The 13,301-nt window shown below is 50.5% G+C and overlaps 1 protein-coding gene across 4 annotated transcripts in view; it reads right to left on the bottom strand.

The window, feature by feature from the left end:
- Positions 1 to 1,731: 1,731 nt before the first annotated feature.
- Positions 1,732 to 13,301, bottom strand: part of EPHB2 (EPH receptor B2) — a 118,169-nt gene continuing 106,599 nt past the window's right edge. For all 4 annotated transcript variants that reach the window (XM_069874898.1, XM_069874900.1, XM_069874899.1 and 1 more), the window contains exons 10-16: positions 12,932 to 13,054; positions 12,326 to 12,573; positions 10,627 to 10,842; positions 9,859 to 10,008; positions 4,897 to 5,090; positions 3,725 to 3,880; positions 1,732 to 2,471 (exon numbers count right to left, since the gene is read on the bottom strand). In XM_069874898.1, the coding sequence (XP_069730999.1) occupies positions 2,363 to 2,471; positions 3,725 to 3,880; positions 4,897 to 5,090; positions 9,859 to 10,008; positions 10,627 to 10,842; positions 12,326 to 12,573; positions 12,932 to 13,054 (1,196 nt within the window). In that variant the 3' untranslated portion in view covers positions 1,732 to 2,362. The remainder of the gene's footprint in view (positions 2,472 to 3,724; positions 3,881 to 4,896; positions 5,091 to 9,858; positions 10,009 to 10,626; positions 10,843 to 12,325; positions 12,574 to 12,931; positions 13,055 to 13,301) is intronic.

Raw genomic sequence — 13,301 nt, 5'->3', positions numbered from 1 at the left:
AGATCAATAGGGGCTGGAGGGAAAAATCCTCCTGTTAAGGCCCCTTCAAGCTGAAGCTGTGCACCAAAACACAGGGACAGGGCAAGAGCAAAGCAGAAAAGGAACTTCCTTGTAGAGAATGGTCTGCTGCCACTCCTCAGATCTGGTATGAAAGCAGAAAACACTAATTATTTTATAAATGGCCTCATATTTTACAAGCAGTCTAGGGAGAAGGTGTTGAGCCACAGAGGTCTAGACAGCTTGGGAGTTTCATCCACAGCGGACACACTTCATTTTGGATTCAGCTCCTGAAAAATACAGCAAACCAGCTCCCAATGAACATGCCTTCAACTCTCCACACTGCTGACAAGCAGCAGAGGACTCTACGAATCACATGGCAATGGCAAACAAGGGCTTGTAAACACAAGTCATGCTAGCCATGGCCAGGAAATACTCCACCTGTCCTAGAGGTGAGTAGTGGGAGGCATGTTTAGAAGGATCTAGGGTGATGGGAGAACTAGTCCAGTTCTCATTTGTGTCCCCCCTGCACTTGGTTGGTGGTATTTACACATAGCAAAGACCTGGGCAGGAACTAAAGTATTTATTTCAGTTATTTATAAATCCACTGTTCAGCTTCAACCACAACATTTTGCCTATGGAGATCTGGGCTGCTCCATCACAGTTTTTTTTTGCCTTTGCTGTCTCCTTGAGGCACCTGACTGCGACTGAAGCTGCCTCAGCACCCCCAGAGCATTGTCTGCTGAAGGGATTTCATGCTAGAAATGCACGGAGGGCGTCTGCAGAGTTTGGTGACTGTGGTGACCCATCCTCACCCTGGCAGCTGAATTTAGACTCAGAGCAACCCCACGCCGCGAGCTCCTCGTGGAGGACCGGGCTCACCCTGCCTCTCTGCGGTACGTGCATAAATCTGGTAATTTTTGAAGCAGACGCTGCCAAAGGGCTCTGCCAACCCGCCACGGACTCACCGTTCCCTCCCACAACCCACCAACCCATCCACCCTCACCATCCTTCCCTCCCCCCCTGCATCCCCCTAACCCCTATGTGATCCCCCACCCCTGCACCAGCACCTCGGATCGAGCGAGTGGTCACGTCACCTTGGTGAACAACTAGAAAATCCACCAGTGAAACATCCATCGGGCCACGACAAAATAACAAACCAGCAAATGGGAGGAAATGTGCATATCAAAACTTTTTCTCCTGGCATATTGTCAATAAGCTGCAACATTTTTTCCTTCCACTGGGAAAGGATTGAAGTTCTTGAATGATATGATGCTTGGAGATGTCATTTTGCTTTCATTAAAAAAAAAAAAAAACAAACAAACCCCAACCAAACAAAAATTTCCAACCCCAAACTCACAAAGTGATGGTAACAAAACAAGGGAAAAGGACGAATCTCCCGACAATGACAACCGAAAAGAAAAGTACAAGTCAGCATTTGTAATCAAAAACTACTACATACTGTACTTGGGAAGTCTTCTGGGCAAAGATCATTGGCATCTAGTGAGGACATCACTAAAGTCTTGTGCATATGATATGTATGAGACAATGATGCCACTGGAGGGTGGACGGACGGACCCTTAGGAAAGTGTCACTCACAAAAGTGTTCCATGACAAAAGAAAATATGCAAAAAGGATTGGTTTTCCCCATCCCCACCCTCCCAAGCATTACAGATTCCTTCTTATTTGTCGGAAACAGCCTCTTCTAGTCTCAGTTTACTGTTTTTCTTTAAAAAAAAAAAAAAGTCTTCAGCTTTTGAAGAAGTCCATCAGTTTCTGAGATGCACTTGGTTCCACAGCACCAAAGAGCTTCAGCTTGCTCTCCCCTTTGAGTTGCAAACAGGGGCTTTCAGGAAGGACCGCTGGCTGCAGGACGTTCCCAGAGCTGTCATCCCACGTGAGAGAAGTGCTTCTCAGGACCTTTCTTTGCATTCATCTTCTTGAAAAAGTCCCATTGCTCCCGAGGTGCCCGGGCCCAGCTGCAGCAGCCTTGTGCAAAGAGGAGATGGAGGAAGCTGCTCTCTTCTCTTCCTTTGGAGACTCCCATTGGTCCTGGAGCCCTTTTCAAGAATGCAATTGCTTTATTATTATTTAAAAATATTTCATAGTTTGTTTTTTTGTCGTGTTTTTTTATTTTTTTTTCAAAATAGTTGTCTTTTTTTGTTCCCTTTTTCCATTGCTTAAATTCCAGAAGCTCTTGGCTACTTCTTGTTACTGATGACAGGGTATTTTCTTCCTGGTGCCATGGTCCTCAGAGCACCTGCCTGTCTCTCTGCTGTGCAGAACACGCAGGAACCGGAGCTCAGACATACAGGACGAAGGGGAGCAGGGCCTTGAGGAAGAGGAGGAGGAGGACACGCAGTTCTCAAACCTCCACAGACTGGATTTGGTTCATCTGTGCTCTCATCACCTGGATACTGTTCAGGATTTTCTTCTGGTGGCCTGCTAAAGTGACCCCAACTCGTAGAATGTCCCTTTGGGTAGAAAAGAAACAAACACTGTATAAATATCAGAAGATACTTCTAGTAGAACAAGCCCAGGCAGGAGTGTGGTGTGCAGGGAGCTCCAAAGATCTAATCCATAAATGCAACTAATTCATGCAAACCTGGTGACACCTCTACTCTTTCTCTTTGATTCTTTCTGTCTCATCCTCTCAACATTTGCATTTGCTACCTACCTGGTGATTCTAAGTCCTCACTTATGTCTGTAAACCAGAATAAGACTGTGGCTTTGCACACCCTCGTGCTTCCTAAGCTTCCTGGTGGCTCAAGTGGCCCAGCCAAACCAGCGAGAAGCCCTTCAGGTAGGTCAGTGATGAAACCATCTGGTTTTAGGGAACCAAAGCGGCTTTCAGTAAACATTTACATTTTGCTGGCTATGCAAATTTGAAGAAAACAATGACTTAAGGCCACTGACACAATTAGCTACTTCGGCAAAGGCCAGCGAACACTAGAAGGTGGTTTCAAAGGATGTTGCAGTGTGATTTCCCAAGGAAAATGGACTCAGAGCATCCTTGTCTCTATGTCCAACCAAGCACATGAGAAACATGGAAGGGAGTTCTGTCAAAACTTTGTCAGGGCTTTATTTGTCAAAACTCTCTTGGGGACACGAGCTGAGGACACCCTTGTGATTGGCATGAGGGCACTCAAAGAGGACTTGGAAGATATGGTGAGGGACACGGTAAAGAAGTTCCACTTAAGGGACACTGAGAATGGCCATGAAATCAGACTTCATTTGCTGGTCTCCCTGCAGCACCGTCTCCAAGATTTTGCCCCTGAGGGACATTTTGAGCGGATGCAGGATAATTCAGAACAAACTCGAAGCCACCTCGGCTCCCAGAGGGTTTTCTTAGGCAGAAATCTCTTTGCAGGGTGTTTATCTCCAACAGCACAAAGCCGTGCACCCAAGAGGACTGTGGAGTCTAAAACTGCTCTTGAGTGGCTGTAGAATTCCATGATTCTGGCTTGAGATCTCTATTTGTTTCATGTTGGGGCTGTGGGGATGGGCAGCACGGAAATGAACTCTGGGTACAGAGCAACAGAGAGACACACAAGACAGAGAAGTTCTACAGAAACTGAGTAGACTAAAAGCAAGTCCACAAGGCAACAAATTTGATAAAAGTAAAACCACATCACGTGAATATAAAAACTAGTTCAATAATGACCAATTGTAGCTAAACTACTGAGATTTTTCCTTGTGCTTTGGGACCAGAAGGCTGAGCACTTACTCTACAGTCATCTGAGATACAACATCAAAGGTGGTGAAGCCAGCACTGGCAAAGCTCTCCTTGTACTGACTCATCTTGATGGCGTCCAGCCATTCATCCACAGTGTTGAAGCTGGTATAATCTGGGATTGTGCGGTCAAGCAGGGGGAGGTTCATCCTAAAAGAAAGAGATGGCGAATGAGAAGAAAAAACAGTGACAAGCGTGGGTATTCACAGAATCACAGAATCATAGAATCACCAGGTTGGAAGAGACACACCGGATCATTGAGTCCAACCATTCCCATCAATCACTAAACCATGTCCCTCAGCACCTCATCCACACGTCTCTTAAACCCCTCCAGGGAAGGTGACTCAGCCCCCTCCCTGGGCAGCCTCTGCCAGTGCCCAAGGACCCTTTCTGTGAAAAATTTTTCCCTAATGTTCAGCCTGAACCTCCCCTGGTGGAGCTTGAGGCCATTCCCTCTCGTCCTGTCCCCTGTCACTTGGGAGAAGAGCCCAGCTCCCTCCTCTCCACAACCTCCTCTCAGGGAGTTGGAGAGAGCAATGAGGTCTTCCCTCAGCCTCCTCTTCTCCAGGAAGAGGCTCCTGCTCCTTCCATCATCTGGAGGCACCTGGACCAGCATGACTCTCAGTGCCTGCACTGCATCGTGTTAAGAACCACCCAAAAAGAACTCCACTCAGCTGAGGGAAGCGTTGTGTAGAGCATAACCAGCCCAAGGAGAGTTTTCTTTCTGGAGCAGTTCATACAGGAGAGGTAGGGGCCATAAAAGACAACGGGATGCAGCTCTAAAATCCTGGCTGTGGATGGGGAAGAAGGACAGTGCTTTTCACAAGTTGGTGCATCGTCAGGCTGCTTGACGAGGCTTTATTTGCTTCTACCACGTGTGAGATTGCACTGCCAAGGCCACCAAACCATCCAGCAATCACGGGTACATGAAACCACGAGGCCAGTCTAACTTTGCAGGGTACACACTGCTCACCAGAGCTAACCAGTCCATGGAGAGCAGCCAGATATCTTTTAATACTCCTCCTATAAAGGACCAAACAACACAAGCCAAGCTGCCTCTTCAATAGGCGGCTTAGAGAGGAGAAAGGATGGTACCCACCAGGACACAAAGAACTCCAGATCTATAAAAAGAAATCAAAGGACAAGAAGAAGACAGAGGTGCGTACCCAGAGGAGAGAGGTGCCATGGCTTTCAGGCTGTTGGGATTTCGGATCATTTTATCTAAGGTGTTGACAATTTGTCCGAATTTGGGTCTGTGGTTTCGGTCCTTCTGCCAACAGTCCAGCATGAGCTGGTGCAGGGCGTTAGGGCAATCCATAGGTGGTGGCAACCGATAGTCCTGTTCGATAGCATTGATCACCTGCGAGAGGAGGAAAAAAAAAGAGGTCAATATAGTGGCAATAAATCTGTTTAATTCATAATGTTCGTTTTCTTGGATCCCGAAGTTGACTGGCCAACCATACTGCAGTGGAGCCGCTCTGACTGCTGCCTGTCCTATCAGTCAACAATTCTTGTAGCCATGCACCACTCCCTAAACCCTCTGCATGTCACAGAATCATAGAATGGTTTGAGTTGGAAGGAACCTTAAAGATCATCTAATTCTACCCTCCTTGCCACAACTTCCCTGGGTAACCTGGGCCTTGGCACCTTAATCACGAAGAGTTTCATCCTAATGCCCAGTCTAAATCTTTCCCTTTCCAATTTAAAGCCATTCCCCCTCATCCTATCACTCCATGAATTTGTGAAAAGTCCCTCCTTAGCTTTCTCCTATGCCCCCTTCAGGCACTGTCCGTCTCGTTCTCCTATAAGGTGACACCAGGCTTGCTCAGTCAGACTTCTGATCAGTCACGTCCATCAATCTCCTCATCAGGGAAAAGAGACCAACCCTGCTACCTTGACAAGGATGCGTGAGCCTGCAGGTCCAAGAAAGAGGAAGGCGAGTCAGAAAAAGGCGTTTGTGTTTTCAGATGGGTTCGTGGCACAACACAACAGCTCACCAGGAGGAGAACATCTTCAGTGAAGGGTCTGCTTGTGAATTATAGCCAGAAGAAAGTGCCTCTGTGTTTTCTTTCCTCCAGCAGAGCTTTCTACTCCTGCCAACGACCCAGGCAACAGTGTGGTAGCACGGGACAGTGCGTCAAGCCAGGAGTCCCCTCTACGTGCAAACTGAAGAATGCAGTGAGGACCTAGACATCAGTCAGCAGAGCCAGGAGAACGTTGCTACAGCGCAAAGAGCAGGGCTGCAGCGCACCTTGCCTAAGCCACACTGCAGCGCTGTGGGCCAGTGCAAGAAGGCTTTGGTTTCTTCTTACTGCACCACACAACCTGGGAAAATGCCTGGTCCTGCAAGTGGGAACAGCGCATGGACAAGGGTGAGTGGATCTTCTTCCATCTCCCTGTCACTCTGCACCTGCAGCCTTCTGTTATCTCCTGGAGAATCAAGGAGGATGGAGCTGCACAGCTTCTTCCAGGGGCTGATGTTGCTCTGACAGATGATTGTAACAGGTAGACTTCTCCCACCTTCTTGGCCCGATGGACGTACACAAGCACGGGCAATGAAAGGTGAGCAGAAAGAACCTTGGGCACTGGAAACAGCCTTGTGCATGGCAACGAAAACAGAAGTGAAGATAAAAAAAACCAACTTGAGGATATTGAAAGCAGGGTCAGCAGATTGAAATGACCAAATCTCCACAGAGACAATAAAAAAGGTGAGGGAGATGGACAAAATGCCCCTGAGGGATCCAGAGGAGGGACCTCGATGTCTCTGCTATTCTCACCATGGCTTTGTCCAGCTGTCTTGCACACTTCCAAGGACAGAAAACTGTCTGGTGGGCTCCTGCAAGGCTGTACCACCCTCCTGGGCAGGACAGCGCGATCAATACATTGTGGATCAGGAAGGCTGCATAGAGAAAATTGAGGCTACTGCAGCTGGGGATGGGAGATCAGCAGGGAAAGGGCAGTAGAGATCATAGAATCACCAGGTTGGAAAAGACCCATTGGATCATCGAGTCCAACCATCCCCATCAATCACTAACCCATGTCCCTCAGCACCTCGTCCACCCGTCCCTTAAATCCCTCCAGGGAAGGGGACTCAACCCCCTCCCTGGGCAGCCTCTGCCCATGCCCAACGACACTGGAGGTGTTGGGGGAGTAGGACGCTGCTGCTCCGAGGAAGAGTAGGTGGCAGATGAATGGCAAGCAAGCCAGGATGTGAGGTGGGGTGTCTGGCAGGGTTTAGGGCTGTGGCTTCAGGCAGAGGATGGATTGGGAGGAGGCTCCAGACACTCAGGTGCTGGGCAGGCTGACCCAAGACGGATGGAGGCTGGCACTGGTGCTGCCAAAACAGATGGAAGAAGCTCTCCCTCCCATTGTCCTCCTGGCTGGACACGAAGGTCCAACCTGCAGCATCGCTGGTGTGCTTTGTGCAGCTCTTGGCTCTCATTCCGAGGTGCATCCTCTCCCCTCTCCCAGTTCTCTGGATGGCAGATCCGTTCGAGAGAGAGGGGAGGAGACACACAGGGTAAGCGTGGCTGGGGAGGGTCATCACATCAGCAACAAGAGCTTGTCTCTGGCATGGACTGAGTAGCTTCCCAACAAGCTGCTCGCCTTGCTGCCAGCAGATGCGTCCCACGAAGGTTCACAGGCTGCATGCTGTCTCCTGGCCACCCCAGGCGCTCACACCCCAGGGTCAGGAGGCTAATCTGCAGCAGATATTCACCACACGCTCATTTGCAGAGAGGATCGGCTGCAATTAAGCGGTGACAGCTTCTAGGGCACAGTGCCCTGCAGCATAAGGAGGGGAAGAAGAGGCTGGGGAGAGGTGGCCTGCAGCCAGGGAGACAAGCGTGGGCTCTATCACCCCCAGGAGCTGAACTGGGGTTGCAGGAGGAGAAAACACTGAGGGAAGAGGTCCAGGGAGGAGGACAAGGGAGAGGGGCGTCAGCAGGCTGTGTGTACAGAGAGTGCACAGGTAGCAAGAAGGGTTGCCTGCAGGAAGCGCTTGAAACTGCAGGGGTTAATGAAGCCTGTACAGGAGGGGAATTGTCCTTTATGAGAGGGCCATGCTCCCACCTCCTTTCCCTTTGGCTCCAACAACTGACGTAATGTTTTTTTCTCGCTGGCAGAGGCCGCCCAGGGAGGGGGTTGAGTCACCTTCCCTGGAGGGGTTTAAGGGATGGGTGGACGAGGTGCTGAGGGACATTGTTTAGTGATTGATGGGAATGGTTGGACTCAATGATAAAGTGGGTCTTTTCCAACCTGGTGATTCTATGATTCTGGGATGCCAGGGGCTGGGATAAGGCTACAAATAGCCAAAGGTGCTGAGATATCACTAATCTGCTCCAAGCGCTAGTGACTCACTTGAGTCACTTTCCCATCAGGTACTAGGGAGGCGATTGTACCACTCTGGAGAAACCTGACGTGGCATGGATGGAGTTACATTGATTTAAAAAAGGTCTGACTTGTCATCAGGGAGGGAGGAGTTGCAGGAGACAGGTGGGAGCTTGGCTCTCACCCTCTCCCTCTAAGGCAGAGTTTTTCAGGATGATGGTGATGGTGGTGGCAGCCTGAAGGCTTCCAATGATCTGCCAAGAGGCAGGTCTGAAACCAGCTAGAAGACAGGCAGATGATATAACATGCAGGTTTGCAAGACCCAAGCTTGCACCACAGGAAGAGGAGAGCCTTTTGCACACCATGGGTCCATCCAGGTGTTTGGTGTCAGGTCCTGAGGGCTTGCAAGGTGAAGACCACATGAAGAAGGAGAGCTCTTCAGAGAGACAATGTTAAAAGACACTTGGGAGTGTCCCTACACCAACAGAGTTTTCTGTAGAACCCTGCACGGCACTCATTGCCTCTGGACAGATGGACCTTAACCACCCAGGTATGAGGCCAAAAGAAACAGGGAGAATGGCATTACTATGATGTGGACTGCAGCCACAAGTGATCCTTGCATGGAAGCAAGGACTCATGGAAACTGCCTGAGCCCCAAGGTTTGAGGAGTGCGTTGTTCCACCTGAATTCGAGAAGAGGCATAAAGCATTTTTATGCCTGTTCTGAAATACTTTGTGGTTTTGGTTTTGAGTTGTGTACAAGTTGCTTGGACACATCACAGTTCAGGCTTGCCATGGGGAAATTTGATGACCATCAAAGTGGAAGATCATAGAATCATAGAATCACCAGGTTGGAAAAGACCCATCAGGTCATCAAGTCCAACCACTCCTATTAAACACTAACCCATGTCCCTCAACACCTCATCCACCCGTCCCTTAAACCCCTCCAGGGAAGGGGACTCAACCCCCTCCCTGGGCAGCCTCCACCAGTGCCCAATGACCCTTTCCATGAAAAATTTTTTCCTAATGTTCAGCCTAAACCTGCCCTGTTGGAGCTTGAAGCCATTCCCTCTCGTTGTGTCCCCTGTCACTTGGGAGAAGAGCCCAGCTCCCTCCTCTCCACAACCTCCTTTCAGGCAGTTGGAGAGAGCAATGAGGTCTCCCCTCAGCCTCCTCTTCTCCAGGATAAACACCCCCAGCTCTCTCAGCCGCTCCTCTTGTTCTCCAGCCCCCTCACCAGCTTCATTGCTCTTCTCTGGACTCGCTCCAGAGCCTCAACATCCTTCTTCTGGTGAGGGGCCCTGAACTGAACATGGGGTTCAAGGAGTGGTCTCACCAGTGCTGAGATGTCCTTGACCATGACAGAGGGGTTGGACGAGATGATCTTTAAAGGTCCCTTCCAACTCAAACCATACTATGACTCCCTGACTATAGCAGACTTTCACCAAATGCAGATGAAGATCTGTTCGCTGCTCCAGGAGCTCTCAGGTCAGTGGCAACATGTCATTTTCCACTTGCCTGCTCCCTTTCCTTCTGGGCATTCCCAATGCCCCTGGACATGCTCACATGTCCTGCTGCGGTGGATGTTGTGCAGTCCCAAATCTCTGCCACAACAGCATAATGGGACTAGAACGAAAGCCAAAGTTATCCTCATTACTTCTTCTAAAGCTGCTGACCTCGGACATGTCTCCCATGACAAAGAAGGCTCGGACACGCTGCACAGCTCTGGCTGTAGCCATGTTTTGGCCTTGGAATACTCCCTATTTCAATGTTTCTGCTCCTTGTTTCTTAACAACTCACATCTTGGTTGGTCATATCCCAGTAGGGCCGCTCTCCGTATGACATCACCTCCCACATGACTATTCCATAGCTCCACACATCACTGGCCGAGGTGAATTTTCGGTACTGAATGGCCTCAGGTGCTGTCCACCGTATTGGGATCTTTCCACCCTGCAGGGAACAAACAGAGAGGACAGTGACAGAGAGAGCAAGGGCAATGGAAAAAAAATGAGTGTCCAAAACATCTATGTGCAATATGCTCATAACATTCAAGAAGGAAGGGACTGCGGAACTGTCTGAACACGGAATCAGGATGGCTGTGGGTTGGCCAAGTCTGGGAAACCTTCAAGGATGAGGGTTCCTCCCTTTTCTCTGGTGATCAGTCCCAGGGCTGCACCACTTGCCTGGGGAAGAAACTTATCCTGTTGTTCACCTTGAACCTCCCAAGCCATATTTTTCCCTCTTTCCCCTTATTCCATCACCTGGTACCACTGCAAAGAGTTTGGCTGTGCCTTCCTCATGACTACCCTTCAAACAGAATCATAGAACCACAGAATCACCAGGTTGGAAAAGACCCACTGGATCATCGAGTCCAACCATTCCCATCAATCACTAACCCATGTCCCTCAGCACCTCGTCCACCCGTCCCTTAAACCCCTCCAGGGATGGTGACTCAACCCCCTCCCTGGGCAGCCTCTGCCAGTGCCCAATGACCCTTTTCCGGGATCTCCCCCTCTCCCCATCTCTCTTCCTCCACCCATCCCACCTCCTCCAGAGAAGCAGCTTTACCAGTGCGCTGGTGTAGGTGGGATCAGAGGTGTCGTCCTCCAGAAATCGAGAGAGGCCAAAGTCGGAGACTTTGCAGACCAGGTTGCTGTTCACCAGGATGTTGCGGGCTGCCAGGTCCCGGTGCACGTAGTTCATATCAGCCAGATACTTCATGCCGGCTGCGATGCCCCGCAGCATGCCCACCAGCTGGATCACTGTGAACTGCCCGTCGTTTTGCTTAGAGGAAAAGAGAAGAAGACAGCAAATTAGAGAAACAAATTCCCAGCTTGCCATCATCAGGCAAACAGCCAGGAACCTCTTCCCACGCTACGTGGCAAGTCACAGCTATGCTACAGGGACATCAGTTCCTTCTCCTTTGTACTCAGAACTGGTGAGACCGCTCCTCGAATCCTGGGGTCAGTTCTGGGCCCCTCACCACAAGAAGGACGTTGAGGCTCTGGAGCAAGTCCAGAGAAGAGCAACGAAGCTGGGGAAGGGGCTGGAAAACAAGAGGAGCGTCTGAGAGAGCTGGGGGTGTTTATCCTGGAGAAGAGGAGGCTGAGGGGAGACCTCCTTGCTCCCTCCAACTCCCTGAAAGGAGGTTGTGGAGAGGAGGGAGCTGGGCTCTTCTCCCAAGGGACAGGGGACAGGACAAGAGGGAACGGCCTCACAGGGGAGGTTCAGGCTGGACATTAGGAGAAAATATTTCACAGAAAGGGTCACTGGGCACTGGTAGAGGCTGCCCAGGGAGGGGGTTGAGTCCCCTTCCCTGGAGGGGTTTAAGGGACGGGTGGACGAGACGCTGAGGGACATGGTTTAGTGATTGATGGGAATGGTTGGACTTGATGATCCTGGAGGTCTTTTCCAACCTGGTGAGTCTATGATTCTATGATTTGCCACAACGTGTAGAGGAGGTTTCAGAAGGGTCAATCTATTCCTGTTGAGGAAGTTATCTGCCTTCAGTGAAATATCCATTCCAAACTCAGACCTACACATATTCAGTTGGAGCAGTTGGAGGTGACATCCTGCTATGTTAAAGCAACATCAGACTGTTCCTTTATGTCTTAGAATCATAGAAGGGACCTTACAGATCATCTAATTCCAACCCTCCTTCCCTGGGCAGGGACACCTCCCACAGAGGCAGTTTATAAATGCCTGCAGGTAGGAACAGCCTTTCACAAGCATGAGTGGGCACACGCACAGAATGGACGACGGCCTTGGTGCCTCCTTCAGCTCATTTAATCATTGCTCTTCTCTGGACTCACTCCAGAGCCTCAACATCCTTCTTGTGGTGAGGGCCCAGAACTGACCCCAGGATTCGAGGAGCGGTCTCACCAGGGCCGAGTCCAGAGGGAGAAGAACCTCCCTGGTCCTGCTGGCCACGCCGTGTCTGATCCAAGCCAAGATGCCATTGGCCTTCTTGGCCACCTGGGCCACTGCTGGCTCATGTTCAGTCGCTGTCACCAACACCCTCAGGTCCTTCTCCTCCAGGCACTTTCCAGCCAGACTTCTCCTACTCTGGAGCTGCTCAGGGTTGCTGTGCCCCAAGTGCAGGACCCGGCATTTCCTGAGCTCTGGGCTATGCAGCAGTTGCCCCAGTGGCAAGGGATATTAGCCAGCGAAGGGCATAGTGCTACTGGCTCAGTGAAGGGAATTCTCCCCTGCAGTTCTCCTCTGACCCAACACAATCGCTGGGCTGCATGCTCCTGGGATCTCATACCCGCAAGAAGGAGTCCAGCGAGCCATTCTCCATGAACTCCGTAATGATCATGACCGGTGAACTCTTGGTCACCACCCCCTCCAGGTGGATGACATTGGGGTGGTCGAACTGCCCCATGATGCTGGCTTCGCTCAAGAAGTCCCGTCTCTGCTTCTCCGTGTAACCAGATTTCAGGGTCTTGATGGCCACGAATATCTCCCTCTTGCCTGGCAGCTTGAGATGCCCACTGCACACCTCGCCAAACTCCCCTGTGAACAGAGAGGACAGGTACAGCTTGTTGGCCTCCCAGACCTCTGCTTGTCTCCCCGAGGAACCCTGCTCCCACGGGCTCCAGCCTACACGCCCTAAGGTGACCACTCACCATCTGCTCTGTGCTTCCTCCCTCCCTCCACACCAAAGACCTCGCTTGAGGTGGATGCATCATCGGTGAGGAGCAATAGACATTACAGGAACTCCTTGTCTCTGGCACCAGATGGGCCCCACCTTGCTCCCACTAGTCCACGTTGGGTTAAGCATAAGACCCTCCTGACATCAGTCTTCCCAGTACACAAAACCCTCACCAAAGCCCGAGATCACAAAGGAGACCGTGCAGGTGTGGCCACCTACCTGCCCCAATCACCTGCTCAATTTTAACACAAGAAATATCGATTTCTTTTGCAAATTCCCTGACAGCCTCATTGGGATCTTCATAGGTGAACGGATCGATGTAGATCTTCATCCCCGGCGTCACTGCATAAAGGTGAGGGAGAGAGTCAGGCAGGTGCAAATGAAATGACTTGAGGGCTGGCGTTGAGGAAAAGAGAACTTGGCTTGGGTGGGGGGTCTTTTTGACCTTGATAAGTGACACCATCAAGGGCACGGAGCAGACACAGCAAAGCAGTTTGAGAAAGAACATGCAGAGCCACGTTTGCACAGAACTATTAAAGCTGGAGTCTAATGAATATTGGCCCGTAAGTCCTTGTTGGGGCAGTGGAGG

This window comes from Phaenicophaeus curvirostris, chromosome 22 (genome assembly GCF_032191515.1).
Source record: "Phaenicophaeus curvirostris isolate KB17595 chromosome 22, BPBGC_Pcur_1.0, whole genome shotgun sequence".
Classification (NCBI taxonomy): Eukaryota; Metazoa; Chordata; class Aves; order Cuculiformes; family Cuculidae; genus Phaenicophaeus; species Phaenicophaeus curvirostris.
This window is presented reverse-complemented; position numbering and strand designations above follow the sequence as displayed.